At 42.1% G+C, this 25,860-nt stretch overlaps 2 protein-coding genes across 4 annotated transcripts in view; one reads left to right on the top strand and one right to left on the bottom strand.

The window, feature by feature from the left end:
- The window catches only part of GNAI3 (G protein subunit alpha i3), a 48,041-nt gene extending 44,388 nt beyond the window's left edge, over positions 1-3,653 (top strand). Inside the window, exons 8-9 of the mRNA XM_019630575.1 lie at positions 2,201-2,413; positions 2,504-3,653. Coding sequence (XP_019486120.1) covers positions 2,201-2,391 — 191 coding nt within the window. The 3' untranslated portion in view covers positions 2,392-2,413; positions 2,504-3,653. The remainder of the gene's footprint in view (positions 1-2,200; positions 2,414-2,503) is intronic.
- A 4,878-nt stretch (positions 3,654-8,531) lies between these two features.
- On the bottom strand, positions 8,532-22,453 carry GNAT2 (G protein subunit alpha transducin 2). 3 transcript variants are annotated; one of them, XM_019630578.1, is made up of 8 exons: positions 18,275-19,951; positions 18,146-18,188; positions 17,736-17,877; positions 16,861-17,018; positions 14,999-15,127; positions 14,606-14,735; positions 12,803-12,956; positions 8,532-12,276 (listed from the first exon to the last, which is right to left on the bottom strand). In XM_019630578.1, exons 2-8 carry the CDS (start codon positions 18,148-18,150, stop codon positions 12,086-12,088), a joined length of 909 nt encoding a protein of 302 aa, XP_019486123.1. In that variant the 5' UTR covers positions 18,151-18,188; positions 18,275-19,951; the 3' UTR covers positions 8,532-12,085. The 3 variants fall into 3 exon arrangements, with proteins under 3 accessions (XP_019486123.1, XP_019486121.1, XP_019486122.1); XM_019630576.1 differs by having other exon boundaries at positions 11,999-12,276; positions 19,863-22,453; XM_019630577.1 differs by lacking the exons at positions 8,532-12,276; positions 12,803-12,956 and adding an exon at positions 12,972-13,668 and having other exon boundaries at positions 19,863-22,453.
- Between the last annotated feature and the right edge of the window lie 3,407 nt (positions 22,454-25,860).

Here is a 25,860-nt window from a genome sequence, read left to right as displayed (position 1 = left end):
CGTGTGCAGATAAACAAAGTAAGGTGCACTTGAAAGATGGTGCCTGGAGTTGTCATTGAGAGCAGTGTCAGCGGAGTGATGAGAGTAGAGCCAGGTACAGTGAGTTACTGGGAAGTGAAGAAATGAAGACAAGTGCAAGCCTACTGATGGACAGCTTGGATTACAGAGAAAGGAAAGATTTAAGAATGTTTATAGGCTTAGAGGTAAGATCCTATAGTAAAAGGGAAGTGATAAAAAGCAGATGTAGGGCCGGCCAAGTGGCTCAATTGGTTAAGAGCTCGCTCAAGAGTGTGAGCTCTGAGGAACAGCAGTTAGATTCCTGGCCCAAGCTGAGCTGCCGCTGAGATGGCTCAGCTTAAAAAAAAAAAAAAAAGCAGTTGTAATTGAGGGAGTCGAGACTAGGGAGGGAATGGGTAAACAAAGAATGGTATGTCCATACAATGGAGTATTATTTAGCCATAAAAAGGAACGAAACTACAATTTGGATGAACCCCATAAACATGCTAAGTGAAGGAAACCAAATACAAAACGTCACGTTTGTGTGATTTTTTTTTTTATATGATATATCCAACATAGACAATTCCATAGAGACAGAAAGCAGATTGGCTCGTGGTTACCAGGCGATTAGGGGAGTTGGGGGAATAGGGAGTGATTACTTAATGGGAATGGGGTGTTTTTCTGGGGTAGTGAAGAAGTTTTGGAACTAGAGAGGTGGTGGTTGCAACATTGTTAATACAGGAAATGCCACTGTATTGTACACTTGAAATGGTTTATGTGTTGTGTGAATTTTACCTCACTTAAAAAAAGTCTAGGTAGAGCAATTGAATTTTGAACTGGAAGGAAGACACTCTAGGGTCAAAGGTACAAAATTAAGTACAGATATTGGTAACTTTTTAAGCGAGGTGTTGGGCTAAAAAGTTGTGATTGTAGTTTAAGCCCCATGGCCTTTTGTTTCTCAAGGAAGTTGGAAATGTGCTCATCTGTTCAGAGTGAGGAAGGAGGTGAGCTGGGTGAGTTTATTAGAAAGTAGCCAAGTTTTAGCATGGGAGAGATGTCTTAGTTAAAACAAGTGAAAGGATTGGCATTAATGTTCCAGCTAGAAATCTTCAGACGTAGCAAAGACCCCTCAATATCACATCCTATTTTGGGGGTGTGTGGGAGTGAACTTCCAAGCCTATTTTCTGTTGACTTCATTCTTAAAGATTCTCACAGTCCTGATTTCCCATGTATCAATACCTGTTTTTATCAGACAAAATTGATTTTTCTATCATCTGTCTCCTTTAATTCACAAAAGTTCTGCAGATTTCAAGAAACTTATTTCAAGCACCTACCAAGCTATCTTCGCTCAGTTCTTAATTCTGTTTAAATAATATTCCTTTCTTAAGCTTTTCTTTGTTATTCAGCCTTCTTTATATATACAGTACTTAGTTGTTGGTATTTTTTGTCATGCTTAATATCACTGAAAATAGCCTCTGGCTCACAGGAATAACTTCGTGTGGTCTTTGTTGAGCTTCCCGGGCTCTGCAGCCAGTTTCTAGGGCTATAATACAGGCTCAAAGGTGACAAGATGGTGTAGGAAGCAGGTGATGAAGAGTGTTAATTACAAATGTTGAAAATGGGATTTACTTTGATGCTCCCATCTTTAAAAAAATAACAGCTTTATTGAGATATAATTCACATAACATAAAATTTACTCCTTAAAAGTGTGTAATTCAGGGCCCTTTCCCTTTGCATCTATTAGTTTACCTTTGGTTGTTTAAATTATTGCCATAATGCTCTGGGGCTAAGCTCCCTTAAAACTGGAATGATTTTGAAAAGAAGTATGGTTTACCCTTTTGAAGGAGCACAGCCTCTCTGTCTGACCGTTAAAGCAACTGTGTTCTAGAAATTCATCCTACTTCCGTAGTTTCCTTTTATATACTTTCTAAAATTTTTAGCTGAAAAGTCTAAACGAAAGGGGAAGGAGAAACTTGAAGTTTTGTTTTCGTGGATCTTTGTGTGTGATGATTTTATTTTACTTACAATGATAGGAGTTTGCTCTCGAGAAAAATGTAATGATCATAGAAATACAGAAATCAGTCTATATTCAGTCAGATCATATTCCATCTCTTCACAAGTAAGTGGTGATGGCCTGACTTAACAGTTGAGTTCAGGCCGCTGTTATAATTTGAACTGAGAATATATCGGGTGTCTGCTTCAGGTTCCAATACATACGAAGAAGCAGCTGCTTACATTCAGTGCCAGTTTGAAGATCTGAACAGAAGAAAAGATACCAAGGAGATCTACACCCACTTCACCTGTGCCACAGACACCAAGAATGTGCAGTTTGTTTTTGATGCTGTTACAGATGTCATCATTAAAAACAACTTAAAGGAATGTGGACTCTATTGAAGAGCATGGATGTCGATAAAAGGTAAAACTTCGAACAATTTAGTCACAGAGCTGTAGTGATGTTTCTTGACTTTATAAACTTCCTCTAATTTAGAATGTTCTTCTTTTCTAGTTGTGACAGTGTGGAGTGTTGAGACCAGACTTCTCTTGCTGTCTCAGTGGGCAGCTGCAAGCATGAACGGGACCAGGGAATGGCAGCAGCATGCAGAATCTTAGCACTCTTTAGCACAATATTCTGTATTAGGGAATTCTTAATTGACACGAGATGCTAAAGTCAGACATTGGAATTGGAACAATTGTATGATTCGCTCGTCAAGACATCGCTTTGATTTCATAATTGCACATGTTTAGGGCAGATGTGAAATTGAGGTGCTGCATTCCAGAATTTCAGTATGTAGCTTAACTCTTTATTTTTTTTCCTTCTTAACAGACCACCAGTAATTCATTTTTAAAGTTTTTTTTTCATCAAGAATAACTTTACAAAATTTTATTTCTTTGTTTGCAAAAGAATCTTTATTAAAACACACAGTCTTAACTATGCACATGATATGACCGGATCATCTTGAAAATATTCCTCTTAGTAGGAACTCTTCGTTTTTAACTCTTGGTATGGTCAGAATGTTATATTTCCATAATTACTTAATTCTTCATAGTTATTGGGGCTATAATTATGGCTTTTTTGGATGAAATTTATGTTACTATCCTGTCAAAAGTACCATTATGGTTTCTAGATGGTATTACATTGGAGAGTTCTGTAATAAGATTCTAGCTCTCTTTTTTTTTTAAGCTTAGGGTTGAAAGTTAACTTGATTTAAGTTGATTACTAGATAAATGCTTCTGTAGTATGATAAAGTCAGCTTCTTGGATACAGACACACCCAGGGCATCTGCCACTCAGAAATGTAAATTGCTAAATTTCAAAGAGAACCAGTGACTTTGCTGCTACATATCTACTAATTGACCGCTTTGATTCTTGCTCGTTTGTCTCAGTTGTAGGGAGTTTTATAAAAGATGCCCCTCGTTTTTCATCTTCCATGACCTTTTCTGTTGGAAGCATCTAAAGCGCATGCTTTTACTTTGTAAATGTGGTGCCAAATCGCTGTTTGCCATTGTTTTTATTGTAGCAATGTTAATTGTAGTAACCCTTAGTACCTTCTTTTGCCGAAACTGTTGCATTTTGGGACCTTTTCCAGTTTGTCGTGTGTACAGATTTAAATCTGTTATAGTTGGCAGCAGTTATTAAAATGGTGAGTAAAGAGTCCAGGTTTGTTCCTGTTTGTAACTAGTCCTTTCTGGAAATATTTTCCCCTGTTTCTTTTAGCCCCTGCTGAGTGTGCTTTTGGCCTTTGTCTGAGAATGGGGTTAAGCAGAAGGGTTGGTTCCCTGGAGGTCTCGTCTTTTGGTGTAATGGTATTGTTGAATCTTGGCCAGACTGAGGGTCTTATGTCCTGTCTATGTAAGTGATCTGCAGTCCTAACCCGGTTTCCAGATTGACATTTTGGTTGTGTGGAGAGCTATGTTCACCTCAGCCTGCAGGTCCTTTTGTACAATGTACAGCAAATGTCATGAAATACCGAACATTCCATTGGGGGAAGGCGAATGAAGAGAATGCATTTTGAGCATTCCGTATCAGTAGTCTGAGCAGTGCCTTTCGGGGTCCAATCTTTTAGGATTGGGTTCTAAGTCGTCTTTGGATGCAACCTTTCACTAGTTTAAAAGAAAAAAAAAAAGTTTGATGGTCATCAAAGCTGGTTCAAGAAAGCAAGCCACAGTAGTTCAGTGCCTTTATCGGTAGGTGTTTTTTTTTTTTTCTTATCCTTTTTGGAAAAGTTTAACTATGCAGATGGTAAACTGTATTATCTAACAAAATTTTTTTTTTAGGGTTGGAAAAACTGAATCTAAAAGAAATTATCAACTTCAACTGGTGATTGATTTACGCCCACAATGTAAAGAAATAGGGTTGATAAGTTCTTGTTCATTTTGAATAGATCTTTTTTCCTTATTGTATTCTGTAATATAGGATCATCTGGAAATGAGAACTGGTTTAGTGTTGTTTTAACTGTAGCCTTTCTGTAGTATGGGTTAATGGGATGGTGATATTGATAACCCAAAACAACAGATTATCAAAAAAAGTTAATTTTACTTTGAAATGCATTTTATATTTTCATTTGAATACATCTATCTGATCTGTTCATTTTTTAGCTTTTCTGTTAGTGAAAAATAATTCTCCACTTTTCTGCCTCTACACTATTTACACTTTTTCTGTGTTTACTTGAAGATCATCTCCTGCCCCATGGTCCCAAATAACTTACCTAAATGCACATTCCTTGAGGACATAGGGACACAGTTTAAGGCCGTGATTTTCAAATATGCCTTACGTCAAAATCACCTGGCTCCATCTCAGAGAACGATTTTTGGCCAGTGGGCTGGCAGTTTGTAATTTTAAAAAGGTTATTCCAATCATCAGCCTTGCAAATGACTATCACATTTTGAAATAAAAGATTTTTTTCTTATAGCAGAGCCAGTTTGTGGGAATGAAACACCATATTTACTAGCCTGAAAGAAAAAGGAATGATATTTGTAATCAAAGAAACTCAAAAGTTTCCTTGTGTCTTGTCTGTGGAGAATATTGGAGATTTGTGATGGATCACGTTTCAGAATTCAGGTGGTCAGGCTTTGGACCATCTAAGAAATCAGCACATATAAGAAAATTAAATTTTAATTAATAAAAAATAAGACCCCAGCAGGAAGGACTGCAATGCTAGCTTTCTTTTGTTGACAGTCATATTTTCTCCACCTGATTAAAGCCTTGGGCTGTAGAATTGCCATCCTTTAGGCTCTATGTAAAGAGGAAGTACTTTGCTCCTAGTCTTCCTAACCTTATAAAATTCAGCCTTGCAACAGATTTCACCTCCTGCCATGAAAATTCCAGAAACTTTTACAATGATTCATAAGTGGATCTTGAGATGACATTTTCATCTTAGACAGTTTGATGTCTAAATCGAGTTCATTGTATCATTTCATTACTTTCACTGATGGATTATTTTTCACAAGGTGCTGCATTATAAGAATAGATGGACCAAATTTTTAAAAACTGTTCTCTTGTTTATTTTTTATTCTCTGATGTATTCTATTTGTGTTTTATTATATGCACATTTTGGAGTATTTAAAAATAACTGCTGGTTCATTTGCCCACTGTATATTCTTGTTCTCCGATTTGTAGCTCTGACTTTCTTTGCACGTTGCTTGCCTGGCCTGACTAGTTACTTCATATATTTATCGATTTGCTTAGCATAGTTCTGGAGTTTGCCGTTGCAGAGCTCCTTGCTGTACTGGCAGTTACATAAAAGGTAAACTTAGTCTCATTCCAGTTAAACCCTGCCTTTGATTTTTTTTTTTCCCCTTCCAGATGTTAAAAAAAAACAAAAAACAAAAAACCCCCCAGCCTTCTACTCATTTACAAAAACCTAAGACAGCACTAATTCCCTTTACTCTTATTACTTGTGAAATCTTTCATATGTGATACTGACTTTAAGAACAAAGTTATCTCAGTTTCCCAGTACTGCCTGGTAGTTTTTGTATTCTACTTCAGGCTTCATAGTACAAATGAGAGATCTGACTTTGGACCAGCCACAGCTCTCCACATAGTTTCATGGCCATCCAAACACCGGAGAAAACTAAGCTCTTTGAGGCTTGAATTTGAGAGCTGATCTTGCTGTCAATTCTCAGAAAATAAAAGAAAGATTAAGCAAGGCACTGGAGAACTAACTGACTTCCAGGATGGTTGAGATCTTTGTTTCTATACCTTTGTTTAGGTTTAAACAACCCCCCTCCCCCCAATTGTCTCATAACCTTTTATGAGTTACTTTTGCTGAGGAGACCATACTTTCAGAACAAGTCAGGGCAGGACAGTTTATCTCTGATACTGTGTCAGGCCTAGATGTAGCCTGACTCAAGTCTTCTCAGGAATAAGAGATAGTAAGGAATGTTATTCAGGAGTAGATACCTGAGATGGAAGATTAAGATACATAGATTCCTTGGCTAAACTACTGCATGTCTAGATATCTGAGGCAGGTCCTGAGGGTATGTGTTTTTAAATAAATTCTTCAGGTGTTTCTGATGCAGCTAACCTGGGCCAATATTTGGGGACAACTGAATAGGACCTAATATTAAAGATCAACACAAATAGTAGACAGATAACCTCAAAATCACTAGTGAACAAGCTAAGTTATTTTTTATTTGCCAATAAGAAGCGCCTTTTGTACATGACTTAAAGTGCCTTTCTCCAAAAAAATTACTGTGAGGACTGTTTGGTCAAAGAACATGCCTACATTTTAGATACAGAGTATTTAGTTTTTATATAAAATTAAAACAAGAAATGTGGGGTTTCCAAACGTTTATTTAATTTATTTCACTGCATTTGTTTTTGCAGTGAAAATTAAAAGGTACACACCAAAGATAAAATCCTGTGACAGAGGTAACAGTATATACATTAATAATAACATGACTGTTCATTCAGTTGGTGGGTAAAGAGCGAAGCTAGCTAGCCTAAACCATGGAATGAGAGTGTTTTTGAGAGGGCCTGGGAGGGGTAGGTAAGGGGAATGATTGAGGAGTCAAATATTAAAGGCTTTGTGTGCCCAGTTTTCTCTGCCTGAAATCAAGTGGGAATCAACAAGGTAGCAGAAATAATTAAATATTAGTAAGTACACTACTGGGCTACACTGTCTCGGTGTATCAGCATTCAAAGCTTTAAGATCTTTGACAGTTAGAATATTAAATTATGTACAACCTGATTTATCTATCTCCTATCCTTTACTCTCCCCCGCCTGCGCCCATATTCCTTTGGGTTATCCAAACATGTTGACTGAGAGGCTTATTGATATGTATGAGAGATTCCTAGTAGACATGACAAATTGCAGGAAATTACCTGTTCTTTCTAACTATTCATTCTGTTGCTCATGTAGGGTAAAGGCTGAGACCCCTCAGAATCTTACCAAGTTGGAGAGTTGTTTGGCACACTTCCACAACTTCCTGATGACCTCCACCAGCTCGGGGGCATGGTGCCCTCCTCAGTGGAGTCAGCCAGGTTGTTGAGCTGTCTTTTCCCTGCTCCCAACTCGTTATGAAATTTTCCAGTTTTACACCCCTCATGTGTTACCTAAAGACGGACTTAGTTATTCATTCCAGCTATGATGTTGTGGTTCTCATCAAATAGGAATGACATTTAAAAGTGTTTTTTTGGTAAATATTCATGATACTCAAGATTATACTGCACTACAAAAAAAGCAATCTCCTAAATCAGTACCAACGAATGTATTCATTGTAGCTGGTTGTCTTCTCAACACCACTTCCCATATTCATTTTGAAGACCTGAAATGAAGTTCAGCTATAAATTGCTCTAATATTTGTGAAGCAGGATAAAAAGGTCTTTGTTTATCATTTAAATCCAGTTCTTTATTTTCTATTGAGACTAGTGCTTACTTTTTCATAGCCAAAGGGCAGAAATTTCCCTTTTGCAATTTGCAGTGTGTCTGTCTGACTTCACAGAAAAGTCTTCACACTTTTACCTAGCAGGACCACCAGAGGCTTCGGCACACTTGCAGCCCCTGGCCCAACACTGAAGTCCTGCTGGAATCTGTGCTCCAGGGGCTGTGCCGGGTAGAGAGGGCCATGGGAGGTAAGAGCTCTTTACCCTTCACCACCCTCGCCACCCAGCATGGCCGGCACACTTTGGTCTACGCCACATCTCCAAGTATAGAGTGGGTTTTGAATGCTTGGGGATGGGTTACCCTGATTTGGACTTTTTGGGGTACATGTAAATGAATTTTTTTTATCAGTGTAGAAACTTACAAGTCACTGTCTTTTACATTCCTTTTAAGACTGAATTTTTGTGCTGCTTTCATCGATCCTTTTATCCACAGAAATATAAAAGCACATTTCCAATTATATTATTTTTTTCCATGTTTTTTTTTTGTGGTAAAATACACACAACATAAAATTCACCATTTTAATCATTTTAAAGTATATATAATGGTATTAACTGCATTCACATGTGGCGCAATCATCACCACCATCTATCTCCAGAACTGTTTTCATCTTCCCAAACTGAAACTGTACCCATTCAACACTAACTCTTCCTCCCAGCCTCTGGTAACCATCACTCTTATAAAGTTGACTACTTTAGGTACCTCATATAAGTGAAATCACACAGTATATGTCGTTTTGTGTCAATCATATTGTACTTTTGTAAAAAAAAAGTAAATGTCATCAGATTTACATGTGAAGTGAAACCTAATTTACATTTGTTTTACTGTCATCAGTATCTAATCTTGCGGTGCAAGGGACTGGCACTGTGGTCTCTGCCCTCTAAGGTTATGAACAGGAAATTAAATCTTAAAGCTATTTCTATTTTTGTTATTTTATGCTAATTTCACATTTCAAGACTGATTTGTATTTAGTTTGGAGATGATTTTGTTAAATATCTATGAATTAGAGAAGGTATAATTAAAAAATAAGAACTTGGTTATGAATGGGGAGAGCTTAGGAGAATGAGAAAATTGGCTTTGACTTTATATGTAGTGTATGGTGGGCTGTCGATAGCATGGTGCATATAGAAAGACCAATGGCTTTTGATTCAGAAGACCTGTTTTGGAGTTCTTGTTCTGCTGCTTCCTAGCAGTGTGATCTTGATAAAGACACTCCACCGCCCTGGGCTCTGTTTTTTATCTATAAATCGCTAGTGATTGGTCTGGAATGTTTTTGAATTTCTTCTAGCTTTAACATTCTAAGAACTAAGATTGCAGTTCATGAAAAATAGGGTTGAATATTTGTTTCTGATCTACCTTATTACAAAAAATTTCTGATGACTTATAAAGGTACGTAAAATTCAACAGTATAGTTAGTGTAAATTTGAAATGAAGCAAAAGAAGATAAAGACAGCAGAGTGCGTATATTGCTTAGTTTTGGTTTTAAGCTTTCTAACTGCCATTTTATGCAAAGAGAAGTTTTCATGTGCACTAACCAAAAAGTCCATGAAAGAAAAATAAGCCAATTGCGGAGAAGAACCAGTGCACTTTGTCTCGAGCTCTAACAGTGTAAGGTTTGGGAACCACCCTGGGCCTGACAAACAGCTGGCGTTAGGATGAATGCCTTTTGTGGAAGCCTGTCCAGAGCATTTGAGGTGAAGTTCCCTTGCCTTTACTCAGAGGAGAGCCCAGTGTTGGCCAAGCGTTTCAGAAAATTATTTTGACTGTTCTAAGTTACAGGTGAATAGATGACCAGGGCCCCAAAGTTTTATCCCATGTAGACTTGCCAGAAGAGTTTGAGCTTGAACACATTGTAAGATGAATAACCAGATCCTAACCTCAGCAGAGCAGCCATAGAACACGGTTGCTTTATGCGCTGCTGCTTCCCCATCCAGACTCCAAAATTAAACCTTTTATAAAGTGTTCATACGAGGCGGCATGTGCGAGTTTATACACCAGTTAAAAGTTGGGATGTCTCCCAGAGAGGAAGAGGAGAACTAAAATACACCCCTGTTTTAGTCTGCTAGAGATTGTTCTATCAGAAGACCTACCCCACTGGCTCTGTTTTCATGCCAGTACTATAGGGTGGGTTCTATATGCACATCGATAACCAAGGAGCCTGGGTTAGGCCTTCATAGTTTGGCCCAAAACCAGTTCCTGCCCAGAGTCAAAGATCAAGGAAAAGTTAATAAACAATTAGATAACTGAAAATACGGAGTACCTAATGATTAATAATTGAGGAACTGAACAATTGGTGATAAGTACTGTGATGGAGATCCATAGGAACCAACTGTGTCCAACAGAGGACAAACTGAGGATGTTAGAAAAGGCCTCTTGAAGGGGATAGAAACATTTTGTTTTGTTCAGCACAGTATTTCCACCTAGTTCAGTAAATTTTTTATAAAAAGTGAATGGAATGTGTGGTATGCCAGGCAACTCTGAAAATAAACATAATGGAAAATTAGAAACAATCTGGTATGATTTGGGGGAAAGTGGGGCTATGCCATTTGAAGATAGAACAAATGGGATAAATGACGTTTGGAGCCTATATAGACAAGGTCATGGTATAGCAAGGATTTTTAACCTGGAGCTTCAGATCAGCAAAGATAGAACTGTATTCAGTATGTTGGTTTTCTTTGTAATCTCTGAATTTTATGTTTTTAAATATTCTGAGAAAAGGCTCATAGGTTTCACCAGACTGTCAGAGGGATCCGTGATACAAAAAACTAAAGACTCAGAACCCCTGTCTGTTGTGTTACAGCAAACAGGTTAGTGATGGTTGGAACATGCCGTTTAGAATCGTCCCTGAATAGCTCTTGGATGCGAGTATTGCCTAGGTTTTTTTCTTTGGCTTAAGCTTTTTAATCGGCAGTGGGCAAAGTAGTTTCCCTTATTTCTCCAGTTATTCTCCCAAGTTGGTTTCTTTTCAAGGAATTAGAAAGACTATTAAATGAATCCAATTTTAACAGCTGCAGATTTATTCTTCAGTGTATTTCAAGCTCATATGGCTTCCTAGTATCAATATTGCTAGTAGCAGCCTAAGTGTGACTGTGTGTTTCTGGCAGGGAACATATTTTCATTTTAATTGACTCTTTTATATACTAAATCTTGATGCCAAGAGCCTTCCTCACTGGTAGTTGTAAATGCTAAATCTATACTTGACTTCACCACCTCCTGTCAAGATAAACACAAGCTTCATTTCCCCTCAAAGGAGTTCAAAGGAATAATTTTCTTATTGGTCTGTTAGAAGAGATGTTTATAGCCAGGCATCACATGGACCCAACTGCAAAGATTTTTATTGCCCAAAGCAAGATCAGCTACCTTATTTGTTCTCCTGAAACATGAAGCAGAGAATTGTAGGATTGCTCACTTACTCTAAATTCTGTGATAGAGAAGTGGCAGCAATAAACTCAGTATAGTAAGTGGGGGTGTGTTGATGTCTTCCAAGTTGATTCCAAAAGTGTCTTGTACAGCTTAGGGAACAGGTACTTACAGAGACAAAGGAAACTTAGGCTTTTGGACAGTTTGTAGGCTGAGGGATAGCCTATGATTAATAAAGCTGATTGTTTTTAGATATGGACCTTAGAAACTAAGAAACTCACATCTATTTTGTGATCCAGATCTCTGAGCTAAGACACATAGAGGTCTGTTAGTAAAAAGGGGTGGTAGGTTTATTGAGGTTTTGTTTTTACTTGTTTTGTTTTGTTTTGCTGTTTTGCTTGGGATAATTCATCTAAAAACCTGGTGTTGAATTTCATAAATGGCAGTTTTTAGATAGGAATTCTTTCTGTGACTAGCCTTTACGTGTCTTTCCTTCAGTTTTGTTTGTAATCATCAGCACAACCCTGTAACGTGGTAGAGAAGTTATCTTCATTTTATAGGTGAGGGACTCAAGACTCCGAGAAATGAAGTATTTACATTTTGGAGTAAGTTGTAGAACCATTACTGGAACCTGGGTCTTCTGACCCCTGGCCTTCTGCTCTTTAAACTGCACTAGCTAGCCCGCTTTGAAAAGAATGTGTGAGGCACAGTTGCAATCATGCATACTCCCATTTCCAAGGGAGAATGCATTCGCCATGCCATGGTATATTGACCTGTAATTTTCTGCTTGAAATTACCCAGATTCCAAGCCTGTTTATAGATGGTATACTTGAGAAATGATGAGGGTTAGAAGAGCCCGCAGTCCTTGAGGTTTTCTTTGATGATAATGTCTGTAACTGCATCAAATACAAATTTGACATTTTGGGTGTCTGTAGCACAGGTCATGTGACTGTAGATTTCTTTGACGTCTTTTCGCATGTTGAGGTCAAGGAACTGACTCTTGATATAATTCCCTGCATCCTCATAAGAGTTGTTCCCTGGTTTTCCAGAAAAATAGTGAAGAAGTGGGATAAATTAACCCTTCTTAGTTGCTCACTTACTTTTTAGGTGACTGACTTGATTCTCAAAATGCTGTGTTAGATAGCTGCAGTTGGGGGGCCTGCTTTTGGAGGGAGGGTCCTCTGTTGCACTTAAACAGAGAAATTGAGGAGAGAGGTAGCTACTCGTAGGTCTCCACCCTTCGTTTCTGGTAGGTATCATTTTAATAGTTGGTGGCTATTTATTTAATGCCTGCATTTAATGCCTGCTCTATCCCAGAGACATGAATTTAAACCTACAACTGAATTCCTCAGATTAGACATCCCAAGTATCACTTGGACATCACAAAGCTCATAAGAGGAATGAGTATTAAAGGGATAAAGGATCATCAGCTCTGCAAAACAAAAGAGTTTCACTTAGTTCCTTAAAGCCAAGTTCCTTTTTGTCTCCTTGGTATAGGAAATGAAGCAATCACCAGTCATTACTAAGAAAGCATTACCATTGTCTCCAGCCCTTTACACTTACCATCATACTCTGGAAAACAAATGCTCAGATGGACTTTCTTGATTTTTTCCTCAAAGAGGTCCTTCTTGTTGAGAAAGAGAACAATGGAAGTAGCGGCAAAGAACTTGTGGTTACATATGCTGTTGAACAGGTGCAACGACTCATGCATACGATTCTATTAAGAGGAAATACCATCAGATCAGATTGGGCTTATGGAAGTATGTGTCTACCTCGTGTTCTTGCAGCGACTAGTGCTCCAAATGTAGAAGGAAAGGTAGAGAATAGCTTCTCTCTTTTTAGTGTGGTGGAGCAGTAAAGCCAAAGAAATCTGGTTTCCTTCTGATCCTCTTTCTGTCATAATTGTGTGACCTGGGAAAAATTATCGAGCTTTTCTGAGTCTCAGCTTCCGTATCTCCTAGCGTTACTATGAAAGTTAAGTGAGGTCAGGCATATAGAGAGGCCGTGATCATGGCGGCATCTAGGTGTACAGTAAATAGTATGCAGATCTTAGCCAGGACACAGCTAAGGACTTTGACATCCATTCGTGCTGCTGAAACAGGGTTGAAATGGGGCCTGAGTTAGCCTGTGCCCATTTGCATCTCCAGGATGACTTTGATAGGCTTCTGTTAGAGTCCTGGATCTCAGTTTGGGCAGGAACATCGTAGGGATTCTTTGGCCCTGGTGCCTAATGGTGAGGGCTAGAGAATTTCCCAGTGCCACACCACGAGCACTTCCTTCCTGATTGCCACTTTGAACAAGTAAGAAAAGGTGCTACTTATCTGCAGAGTCCAGAGGTTGCCCAGTGCCCCAGACCAGCCTGTTTTCAGGAAACAGGCTTTTAGGGTCTTGAAGTATGCTGGTAGCTGACTTGGGCTCAATCTTTTCAACTATAAAAACAAATCTAACATGTAGCGTTTCTCATTGCTAATAACGCCTGCAAAACCCTTTAAGACCTCTAAAACTTTTGGGCTAAAGATGGAAGAGATCTTGGAAAATGAATGGCCCTGTAAGACATTTTGGCTAGAAGAAACTTAGCATGCTCTAATATGAACTTGAACTACTAAGGAGAAGGGAGAAGAACTGTAGCAATGGGTAGGAGGATAGAAGCCTTGTCTTCTATCAGTAAGCTGTGGGCCTCCATTTATGGAGCAGATGCTTATGTGAAATGAACGTAATCCATGCCTTTGACATCTTATCTCAAACTTAGAAGGTAAATGGCTGGGCTGACACTTGTCCTGCAAAGCTCCTGTCTTGTAAAACTACAGGCTCAAGAGCATCACCCTCAGGTAACCTTCCAGCTGCTAATTTAAGTGGCACGTGAGAAACCTGGTTTGCCATGTCTCCTTAATCACTCAGTGGATATTTAGGCTTCCAAGTGAGGTTTAGTAATTCAGCCCCTCTATCATGTTGCATAAAGATACACGTCACAGTGTATTTTCTGCTCTTATTTTCATCTATCCTTCACTTCCATAGGCAGCCTGGGAGAGTACTAAGTGTAACTCCTTTGCTTTCCCGAGTTGATAATCCCTTATCCCTTTAATACTCAGTTCCTTTTATGAGCTTTGTGCTTTCCAAGTGACACTTGGATGTCTAATCTGAGACCAAGCTCCCTCACTAAGTCTGGAGCTCTAAAGTGCTAACCTAGGACCAAAGAAGAGGTTTTTGTAGAATTATTTGCCCAAGATATTGATTAGTCTGCTAGAAGACTGCTAGACTGTCAGTGTTGGCCGAAATCACCCAAGTTAGGGCATTAGAGTGACGCTAAGCTTCGAGGGAGGGGTCATGGGGGAACTATCAAGGATGCTCAGTGCAAAGGCCACTCACCACTTCGTCATCTTCCACGAGCACCATGTCATAGGCACTGAGGGCTGCACAGAAAATGATGCAGGTGACCCCCTCAAAGCAGTGGATCCACTTCTTTCTCTCTGATCTCTGCCCTCCCACATCAAACATCCTGAGGGAAGAAATAGCTGTTTCATAGGTATGCCCAGCTTATGAACTACATGTGCTCGATGTTTACCCCCAGAGAGGTGGCCACTTGGGGGCCAGTTAGCAGCAAGATTGTAAGTGGTGGGGAAAGGGGGAGAAGTAGGACACTAAGTCTGATTGGGCTTTAGTGAAAGGCAAGAAGCACACCCATGCCCTTTTTTCATATTGGAGGTGCCCCCAGAGAACCAAATGGGTATCTGTGGTGCCTTTTGGGGACCATGTACTCACCTGAAATTCAAGTCTTTGACGCAAAACTTGGTCTCAATGATGCCTGTGGTTTTGACTCTGGACCGTAGCACATCTTGCTCATTAGGGAGGTAGTCAGGGGCAGTAATGCGCTCTAATTGGTTCAGGTAGCTAGAGGAAAGTGGCACTGATGACATTAAATTTTCTACAGGCCAAGGAAGGTAAAGAGTCTTACCCGAAATCATACAGCTAACTTGGTGGTAGAACCAGGACTAGAATCCATAGTGTTAAATCTAGGATTCTTGCTTTCAAATTCTCATATGTCCTTCCAAAAGGAAGTGTGGGATGGTCCAAGGGCCAGGCCCCTTTGAGTCAGGGGTTCCGCTCCATATAAGTCAGATAACTTTTCCTTGCATTTCGCCTGGCTACAAAGTTGTCTAGACCCTTGAATGAGATTCAATGGCTAAAATGGGTACCAAAAGTTCTGTCAAGAAGCAGGAGTAGATTAAAGAGACTATAGAGACATATTAAGACATGAATCACTGCAATGCATGGGCCTTGTTTATATCCTGAGTCAAGTTGGGAAAACATTTGAGATAATTGGGGAAACTTGAATGAACACTGACTTGGATATCGGATGACATTAGGGATTATTAAATATTTAGGTGTAGTGATTATGTTGCGATTTCCTTTTTTAAGAGTCCAATTTTCAGAGGTACAGCATTTTTAGGACAAAGTGATAGGATAGCTGGGATTTACTTCACAATAATCCAGTGGGAGATGCAGAGAAAATACAATGGCCCTGGGTTGATAACAGTTGAAGCCAGGTGACTCATTGTATTTTTCTACTCTTGTATATGTTTGACAGTTACCATAAAAAGTGTAAAAAAGAAGGTGGAGACAGGAGGAAGGCAGATGTGAAGTGAGGTGACAGAGAAACAGGGAAGGGAAATAACACAAGTGCCTACTGTATGCCAGGCATTTTCACGTCTAAATTCTCGTTTAACCACCTAAGACTGAGTTTCATATCCCGTTTTACAGATAAAGGAAACATTCAGAAGAGTTAAGTAACCTGTCCAGGGTCAAGATTGCAGTATATTGGGGGCGAAAAACAAAAAAAAAAACCATTCAACTTTGTGGTCAAATAGACCTGGATTTAAATCCAGCCTTTACCATTTATCTGTATGACTTTGGGCAAGTTAGTTAACTTCTCTGAACCTCAGCTTTTCATCGGTAAATGGGACTAATAAAAAGTACTATCTACCTGAAGGCTTATTGCTCAGATTCTCCGAGATGGTGTACCTGATACACCTAGCAGTGCCTGGGCCTCAGTGAGCGCTCTGGGGACAGTAAAAGATGATAACCTTATTACAAGATTAGGTGACAGAGCAGGGCTAAACCCAGGTCTGCCTGACTGAAGCGTATAGCTGTTTGATACTTTGCTGTGTACCTTATATCTTCGGAACCAGCTTTGCAAAGTTGGTTCTCTCTACTCCCTGACCAACTTCCTTTGGTTTGCTCTGGCGATTTCTGTGCCTCCTGGGAGAGTGGGCGGCAGAACTGCAGGTTCTCTTAGTATTCATGGTTCTGAAAGGAGAGGCTACGTGTATGAATTAACAGGACTGCTAAACAGGGCACCTCCGTTGAATTTTGGGTCTTCAGCTTTGTAGGCTGCAGTGAGCCAGTGAAAAGCAATACAGAGGAGTGGGAACGATGGCAGACACCCTACCTACAGGCATTAAATTCGAAGCACAGTAAAACACTGCTGAAGCTTAACAGAACGGGCATACAGGCTGAATTCAGTCCTGGGGTCTCCAGCTTTCAGGGCCTGCCATTTTAGACGGTATAATTTCTCCTAGAATGTGGCTTGCACCGCATCCCACCCCATCCCCAATCAGTCTTACTAAGGTGCCGAGTCATTGAGCTGGTACTCGGCAGCTCTGTCGAAGCAGGCTTGCACCCCTCCATCCTTCCACAACTTCCTGATGACCTCCACCAGCTCAGGGGGCATGGTGCCCTCCTCAATGGAGTCAGCCAGGTTGTTGAGCTGTCGCCCGTCATCCTGTAAGGCAGAAATCTGGCTGAGAACTACATGAGAGTCATGGCTTTCCAGGAGGCTTCTGGGAATACTGCTGGAAGGAAAGCATTTTGCATTGCTACCAAAGCCTGAAGTGGAGACAGTGTCCAGGGAAGAGTCTATCAAAGAAAACACACTGATTGATTTTTGAGTGGGCTTCTGAGATACAGAGGGTGGCAGTCTATCCAGTCCTGGGGTGGCTAGCAGATAGCAGCCGTCTGTCCCAGGGGCTTCCTCTGTGGAGTTTCCATCTCCCATTCTTAGTCCAAAAGTCTGTCGCCACAAAACATGGGTCCTCTGTTGCAGGGAGACTGGAAGCTTAAAAACCAGATGGACCATGAAATAGACATGATGGCAGACAGAAACCCACCACCTTTGTTTAATTTAGGAAAAGGCCAATAGTGGAACTAGGGATTGAGCTTATAAAAGTTCCATGGCCAGGGCAAAGAGCCCATGGGGAGTGATGTAAATGGGAAAATAAGCCGAAAAGGCAAAAGAAGCTTGAGAGCAGATTTCTGCCAACATTCATCGTAAAGGTAGGAATCGCATACTTCTCAGGACTGAAGATTTGAAGCTCGGCAGGAGGGATTTTAGTTACACCAAACATTTCTGACCCAATTCCTGATAGCTTGTTGGCCACTGGTCTGTTTCTTCTCGTTAGCCCTCCTTTCCACCCTTAACCACGTACCATTAACTACGTACCACACAGCTTGGCTCAGCATAGTCAATGCCCAGTGTGGACATGGCCCGGATGATAGCCAGGATGGACTGCAGCACGTTCCCATAGATGATGGACTTGTACTCCAGGCATTCTTCTGGCGAATAGCCATCCTGATGAATGATCCTGCAAACAGCACACACCTTGCCCTTAGCCGGACCTGAGTAACCAGACTTAAGGGATTGGAAATCTGGGAGGATTTAAAGGGTCATAAGAACCCGATTGCTCTGTTCCTACTGCTGTCCCAAAGTGGAGAGTGAAGGGCGAGGGGCATTGGGTCCTTGATACCCTTTATATCTGGGTTCCTTAAGGCTAAAGAGCCCTTCCTCTGTTCCTCCACTGGCTCTGACTTCTTTGCCCTCCCTCAGTTCTTCAGGGCTTTGTTCCTACTCACTTCATCTGTTTCACGATCGTGCTCTTTCCTGACTCCCCAGCACCTGCAGGGAGAAATGCTTATGCTTCACATTTCCACCAGTTCTCCCCCAGTTCTCCCCAGCCCTCCAGTGAGATGGCCTGTGCTTGCCTGGGAGCTGCGTTAGGGGAGAACGCGTCAGGATGGTTGCTGCCCTCAATTTCTGCCAGCCTTAGGCTCAGGCCATTCAGCCTGGATTTAGAGCAGTTTCTCAAACTCTGCACTGTTGACATTTGGGGCTGGATGACTGTTTCGTGGAGGTCTGTCCTCTGCATTGTAGAGTGTGTAGCAGTATTCCTGGCCTCTACCCACTAGAAGCCAATAGCATGCCACTCTTCCAGTTGTGACAACTCAAAATGTCTCCATGGTGGTGGGGTAGGTGGGGGCAAAAATCTCTTTGAGAATCACTGATAGAGTCAGGAGAATTCCTTTAACACATTTCTCTCATCATTTTTAGGAGAATAATCTTAGGGCAGGATTGGAGAGAGCTTCATCACTTCACTAAAATACTGTGGGGTTTTTTTCAATCACCATGCTGTTACTTTTGACAAAAATGCTCTAATATCCTCATTCACACTCTGCTCTCCTTCCATCCAAAGCCCACCTAACCCTTCAGCCCTCTCCCCGAGTCTGTACTACCCCTGATGCCTTAACCCCTTCCTACTTAGCCTTGGCATGTTCCCTCTAAGCCTCTTAGTCCAGAATGTAGAAGAAAGCTGCTTAGGCTTAAAAGATCTCTCAGTGGCCTTGCTATCTCTCTTCCTCCTCCTGTAGCCTCCTGGGCAACTTGAAGTCTGGGTCCAGCTTACAGAGGTATGCAATTCAGTGTGTCCTTAGGGTCATGCCATAGATCAGTGCGGGGTGGGGAGGGGAGGTGCCTTAGCCTGGGGCTCCAGCTCCCAGGCAGCTTATGGGCTGGAAATGCCGCCTATCCAGCCAGTCTGCTGCTGCATAGACCCCACCTGCTCCAGCTGCCTCCCTCTGTATTGCCACTGGGGTTTGGATTTTTTTTCTAAGCCGGGTGTTCCAAACTATATAGTCTTGGTTTTATGTACAGCCATGATCAATTTCTCTGACCAACCACTGAGGTGCTTTTCTTTTTTCAGCCCAGATCTGTGATTGCTTAGGAGCTCATCCAGTGGATGACCTCCCACCTGTCGCAGGCTTTAGATACAGCTACTGAATGGAAAGGACTGCTGTAGCCGAAAACTCCGTTCCCCGCCCCTCAGGGCTTCCCTACTTCTAAAATTTTTGCTGAAAGCAATGAGAAGGAACCAGTATACTTGGCAATCTGGTCTATCCCTAAGACTCCCTGACTCTGATGATAGGGTAGGACTCTTGAATGCTCTGTCCTTTTCTGAATCCTTGACTCAGTTCTCTGACAGCAGATTGGATCAGTGTCTGCAAGCCTAGGATTCATGGTATTTGCCAAGCTGTTAGGTGTGGTTCGATTTGGAGACAGGAGGGTTGGTCCTGGCCCCTGCGCTGATCCTAGTTTAAGGACGAGCATCCTGCATCTCCCTAGGGCGGCTGCGCTCCACCCTGGAGCTCCTGACCCCTGAGCTTGAGCTCAATGGGGAGAGCAAAGTGAGCTGCCCTCCCTCCTCCCTGTAGGGTGGGCTGAAACCCACCTCCACCCAGGCTAAGTGGGAAGGAAAGGGCCTTCTCTTTCTCTGGCTTATCTTCCCATCTCACTCACCCAGCAGTAGCAGCTTGACCGTCTTGGCTTCCTTGTCAGCATCCTCCTGCAACTTCTTTTCTAGCTCCTTGGACCTCTTGGCCAGTTCTTTGTCCTCAGCACTGATTCCACTCCCCATTGTTCTGCTGTCTCCTCCTGGGCTGCTTCCTACTGCCCTGAAGCTTCTCTTCCAGGGTTTCCTGTCGGTGAGATGGAAGATAAGGAAAAAGTAAATTAGGATCCAGTATCAGGTTCTCAGGCCTCCTAAAAATCTGGCCTGTAGGGGCTGGGTGAGGGAGCAGGCTGCAGGTTCTTGTCCCCGGCCTGTCTTGGCCAAGACTCCTACCCCAGCTGGAGACCTACTTAGCCTGGGGATTGAAGCCTTTATATCTAGCAGTGTGATGGGCTAAGCCTATTAAGAGCTCAGTATGACAAAGGGCAGAGAGACTCAAGTGTTTCTGTGACTAGGAAAATGATCTGCTGGATTCTGACACAGGGAGACAGGATGTGGATACTGGAACTCTGGAATAAGATAGTGGCCGCCCCTGTCTTTTGAAGGGCTGATCCCCTAAAAGTCGGTTCCTCCGATTCACCTGCATCTCAGCTAGAGATTAGAGGCAGATTCTAGGGTTTTGGCTTCAAGGGCTTCAAGGCATCAAAGTGCACCCCTCCATCATAGCAGGCCAGTCTTGGCAAGGAGTTTTTGTTTGAGGTGGTGCCCTTCCTTGGAAAGATAAGACGTGTGTCTTCCGGCTCTTCCAGTGGCTGCAACCCCGGGAAGCTATTAGCATTGTTCCTTTATGTTGGCTCATCTCTCTGTGCATACTTCTGTTATTAGCACTTAGCACATTGTACTTTGTCTGTTTTACAAATGGGTTTCCCCTAGACAGTTCCCTCCCCCTGGAGATCAGGGACCAAATTTGACTCATCTTTGAATCCTTCAGACCTTGTGGCTTATTACTGGACAGAATAGAAGTTTGGTGAATGAATGAAGGGAAGAGAAAAGGGTATATGGTGGAGAGAATGAGACTCCTTCCCCTCCATCCACTAAAGCCACCCAAGGCCCAGCTTCACTTGCTGAGTGACCTTTGCTGGTTTTGGGGGGTCTTTGCTCCCCCCCAAACTCCAGGGATTTGAACTGCTGGAGTGCAGTCCAGCAATCCCCTCACAGATGTGTCAAAGACTCCATTGGTCATATTTCTCTGTGCCAGTTCTTTCAGTTTACTTACATGTGTCACTGGGGGAGCCTCCTCAGAAGGAGATACTTTAGAACTTTGCTGTCCAAACGTGGTGCAAGGCCCAGAACGGGTCACCTGAAAGCTTGTTAGAAATGCAGAATCTCAGGCCTTGACCCAGATCTTCTCATTCAGAACCTGCATTTTTGACAGGTGACTCCAAGTACATTAAAGGTGGGGGAAGCACTGTCTAGGGAGCATTAGGGAACTGGTTCTTCCTCACACTTGCCTAATCATAAGAATCACCTGGGATGCTTGTATTTCATCAAAACTTAGATGCCGATGATTAGAAGAGCACTCTGATTTCAAAGATGTTCAGATATACACATTATTAAAAGGGTGTGTCTTAGAATCAATAAGTTCCAGTAATAGTGCTGATTCCAGAGCCTGAGAACCTGTTTTCAATTAATACAGGTGATTAGCATCATCTGCAAACTGAAAAAACTGATCCAGAACAGCAGTTCTCAACTTGTGGTACACATTGGAATTTACTTGAAGAGCCTTTTTAAAAATCCTGAGTTAATTGTTCTGGAGTGCAGTACAGGCATAGATTTTTTTAGTTTCCTTAAGTGATTCTAGTGTGCAGACAAGGAAGGGAACCACTGAACTCCGAGGATGTAACTTTCTCTTTCATTTTAGAGTTGGGATAGGGCAGTGGTGGCCAATTGGACTAAGAAAGGGGGAGGTAGAACCTAGGTCTCCCACCAACCAGACCAGGAACCCTGAGGCCTCCCACCCACCAAGAACCCTGAGCTGCCAAGGACCATTGTCCTTTCATCTGCATATCTGTATGCGAAGCGCTGGGCCTGGAGCCCAGCTTCTCAGGGCTGATGGAGAAGTAGGCAGCCACCAAGGTGCCTTCTGTGGAGATCATGTTTTCCCAATCAAAAATTGGCAGGTGCTTGTGGACTTAAGGGAAAACAAGAGCGTGTCTTTGAAATTGTGACTGTCTTGGAATCTTGGCTATAAGGTTTCAGTAATGATACCTGCCCTACCTTCCTGCAATATTGGTAACGTACACCTAGGCCAGAGCTGGGCTGAAGCCTGTACTGTTCACAGCAAGGGACCGCCAGGAACCGTGCTAGTCAATGCATGTGGCTCATACCAGTTAATTCTCACACTGACTTCAAGGTAAGTGCTTGGTTCCCAGTTTACAGACTGGATAACTGAGGCTTAAGGGTTAAGTACCTTGTTCAAGGTCTTACAGCTTAATAAACAGACACGCCAGCTGATCTTTCTTTCCACTACCTCCACATCAGCCACCAGTGAAAGAACGCTTGGGTGAAAACGACAGGCAGATGCATGAGCTTAATAACAGCAGCACTTGCTGTGTTAAAGGAGCCACTGACTTGTTTCACAAGCGGGGGGGGGGGGGGGGGGGGGAAATGAGCTGTTCCTTTTTCAGCTACCACCTCTGCAAACTTCTGTGCTGCTGCTCCTGCTTGTTTCCTAGCTTGCTGGCTCCTGCTCCCAAAACTGAGCTGAGTAAGAGAACTCCTGGCCCTCCCCTGGCCTCTGAGGGCACAGACCCACTGCTACGCACACACCATCCTGATGCCACTGCCCTCCTGCCGGCCCCCCCCCCGTCTCCTGTGCCTTTCCACTGGCATTTCTGTATTACCGCATTTGAGTTCAGTGTCCTGGTGGAGTAGGCGAAGCTTGTAGGTGCCATTCCCATTTTAGAGGTGAGTGAACTGAAGCCCAGAAAGGCGATCCTCATATTAATAAACAAGCTAGCATCAGAATCCGCTAGAGCTCAGGTGTCCCAGTTCACAACCTTTATAACCAAATCATTTTGAGTGAAAAAAATCATTATTTCTCAGCAAATTTGGTCCTGTTTTCTGAGTTAAGGGGAGATCTCAGGATCTGTCTTACACCCAGTGGGGACTTGTGGGTAAAGCTGGAGTTGGGGGAACATGAAGAACGAAGAACTGCCTTCCAGACTTTCCAGTTCAAAGGAAGAGGTGGAGTAAATTCACAGAGAAACAATTTAGTTGAAGGAACACTGCTAGTGGAGAATTCAGAGCTGTTTAAAACCTAGTCTCTGCTCCGGGACAGCAAGAATGAGTCACACATCTAACTGTCAAACTGATACATTCTATAGTGGAAGAAAGGAGGGAACAATTGTAAAATGAACAGACTTTGAACAAAGAAGCAGAACACAATAGAAATGGAGGATATGCATTTTAATGAGAGGAAAGAGCATGAGAAAAGGCATGGAGGCACAAGGTACAAAGTGTGCTCAGAGAAGACTGGTAAGTTTGATGTGACTGGGCTGGAGTGAAAGTGAACAGTACGTGGAGAGGAGGGCTGGGACCAGAGGCCAGGAAAGGGAAATTGGGGCTAGCCAGTGAAGGACCTTCAACAAAGGGTTTGGCTAAAACCGATGGAAGACTGGCTTATTAACAAGTACAGATGGATAGGGCTGCATGGTGCTATAAACAAAGCTGGGTGACTAGGGTTGGGGAGGGGGGCTGGCTGCTGGGACAAGCCGAGAAATGAGCTCAACAGCTTGGTTCTAGAAGGATCTAGGCATAGGGTACGGTTTGCAACGTTTTCCTGGCCAAGAATCTTTTTTTAAAGTTACAGGTGTTCTCTCCCAAGTCTAGTATCTGCGGAGAGTCATCTGGCGTAGGTAGGAGGAGGCTGACATCATAAGTGAGCTGCAGGCCAGAGCGAAGAGAAGCAGTTCTTCCAAGAAGTAAGAAGTGCATCTTTGTCGGTGAGGGTCTGGGATTCAGGGAGGGCCATTTATGGAACAATCTGATGAATAGGCTAAGAGGAGAAGAAGCTGTGTTTAGATCCCAGAGGCTCAAAGACATCATTAAGGCGCCAACATGAGGTTATGGGGAATGACTCACTCCTTCATTTCCCAAACTCTTCTACACAGACAATGGAACCCCACTGAGATCTTGCTGGTGTTACGTAGGTGGGGAGATTGATGCTAGGTGTAATCAGGGCAGACTTCCTAGCAAGGACAGTTTATCAAATGGCCTGGAAATGTGGGAGGGTTACAAGGTGAAGGGTGTGATGCACACGGGAGCATGAAGGGACCTGTGAACTGGTTTGCCTGGGTGGGGTGGAAGGCAGGGATTGCCCACTATGGGCGGGTTAGGTAAATAGGTCTGGATTAGGAGGGAATCCTGAAGAAACCTGGCACAATGCAAGATACCACTGCTTAAAACTGTCAAAATTTGCATTTTTATTAGAACCTAGTTGACATTCTACATGGTTACCTGGTGCTTGATTTTTAATTTTGAGATTTATTTTACTACTCGTTGTAGGGAGCCCAATAGCCTCAACATTCCTAAGGGCCCCAAAACCAATTTAGTCTGGGGTTAAGACCCAGGAGCGTCTACTGGGGATGGGGTGGAGGCTGCTACAAATTTTTACAGACCTTCGTTTTCCAGTCCCTTGATTATAAAAGTAATGGATGTTCATTGTAGACAATTTTTAAATGCAAATAAGTATAAAGAAGAAAATAAATATAACCCATAATTCTGCCTCTCACAGATAATCATTTGTAAGCTTTTTGGTGTGTTTATTTTCTATGCATATATGTCACATAATTAGGACCATACTGTATGTACAGATTTTTGCATCCTTTTTCTTCACCTAACTTTACATTGTAAACATTTCCTCCTGAGTAAGAAATTCTCCAAGAACAACTGTATTTCACTGTATGTATATGACATAATTTAAACATTTCCCTGTTGGACTTTTAAAGTTACCAACCTTTCTGTGCGATAAACATTGCAGTGATGAAACTTTGGGCATGTTTTTCTGGCAGCTCTTTTTCGAAGAATAATTTTCTGGAAGTGGAATTACTGGGTCAAATAATATCAACTTTTAAAAGATTCATGATCATGTATTACTAAATGGCTTTCAGAAAGATTATTCCAATGTTCATGCCACCAGTAGTATACATGTGTGTTCCAGCTCACTACGCCCTTACCTGCATTAGGACTTCCCCCCACCCCCCAATAATCTTTGCTAATTTGATGGGTAAACATGGCATCTCCTTGTTCTCTTTTTAGTTTTATTGATTCTTTGTAAGGTGAACTTTTGCCCCCATGTTTATGGAGGGCATAGTTTTTTGAGTTTGTCTGTGTTAGGAGCAGTAGGCAGGGATCAATGGAGGTGACACCAGATACAGGTAGAGAATAGGGTTCAGGGTCCAGCTTGGGGCGAGTTGGAGGAGGCAGAGTTTGGGAAGGAATTTGGCTGTGGGAGTGGGGAGAACTGGGAGGAGCTGGATAAGAAGCATTTGTGCAGCTGGCTGTGGGGGGGTAAGGGCTCGCACAAGATAGAAAATAGGAAAAAGATTAATTGCTGCTAATACACTTAATTATGTTCAGTGAAGTCTTAGGGACTCTCCCTTGTAAGTTCCCTTTAGGTTATGATTTTCCGCCACTTGGGAGTGGTGTGCTGGTTGGGTGGGGTGTCTGCAGTCCCCAAAACAGACCAACTCCACTTCTTTGTATGCTGCAAGGTGAATAAACCTCTGGGAGTGTTAATAGGGAACCAAAGCCCAGGCCAATGTAACAATACACAAATATTAATTGGGTAGTCAAAGGTCAGGCACTGTTCTAAGCTCTTCTATTAGTTCATTTATCTTAAAACCACCACAAAGCAGGGTTTCTCACACTCATTTTACAGATGAAACAGAAGCTCAGCTAAGTTAAGTAACTCCCCCAAGTCAGTCAGGAAGTAGGTGGAGGAGTCTGGAATTGAACCCAGGCATCCTGGCTACAGAGCCTAAGCTCTTAACAAATACAGAAATA

Source organism: Hipposideros armiger, unplaced genomic scaffold (genome assembly GCF_001890085.2).
Source record: "Hipposideros armiger isolate ML-2016 unplaced genomic scaffold, ASM189008v1 scaffold_924, whole genome shotgun sequence".
Taxonomy (NCBI): Eukaryota; Metazoa; Chordata; class Mammalia; order Chiroptera; family Hipposideridae; genus Hipposideros; species Hipposideros armiger.
The sequence above is the reverse complement of the archived record's forward strand: the minus strand, read 5'-3'. Positions and strand labels throughout refer to the sequence as shown.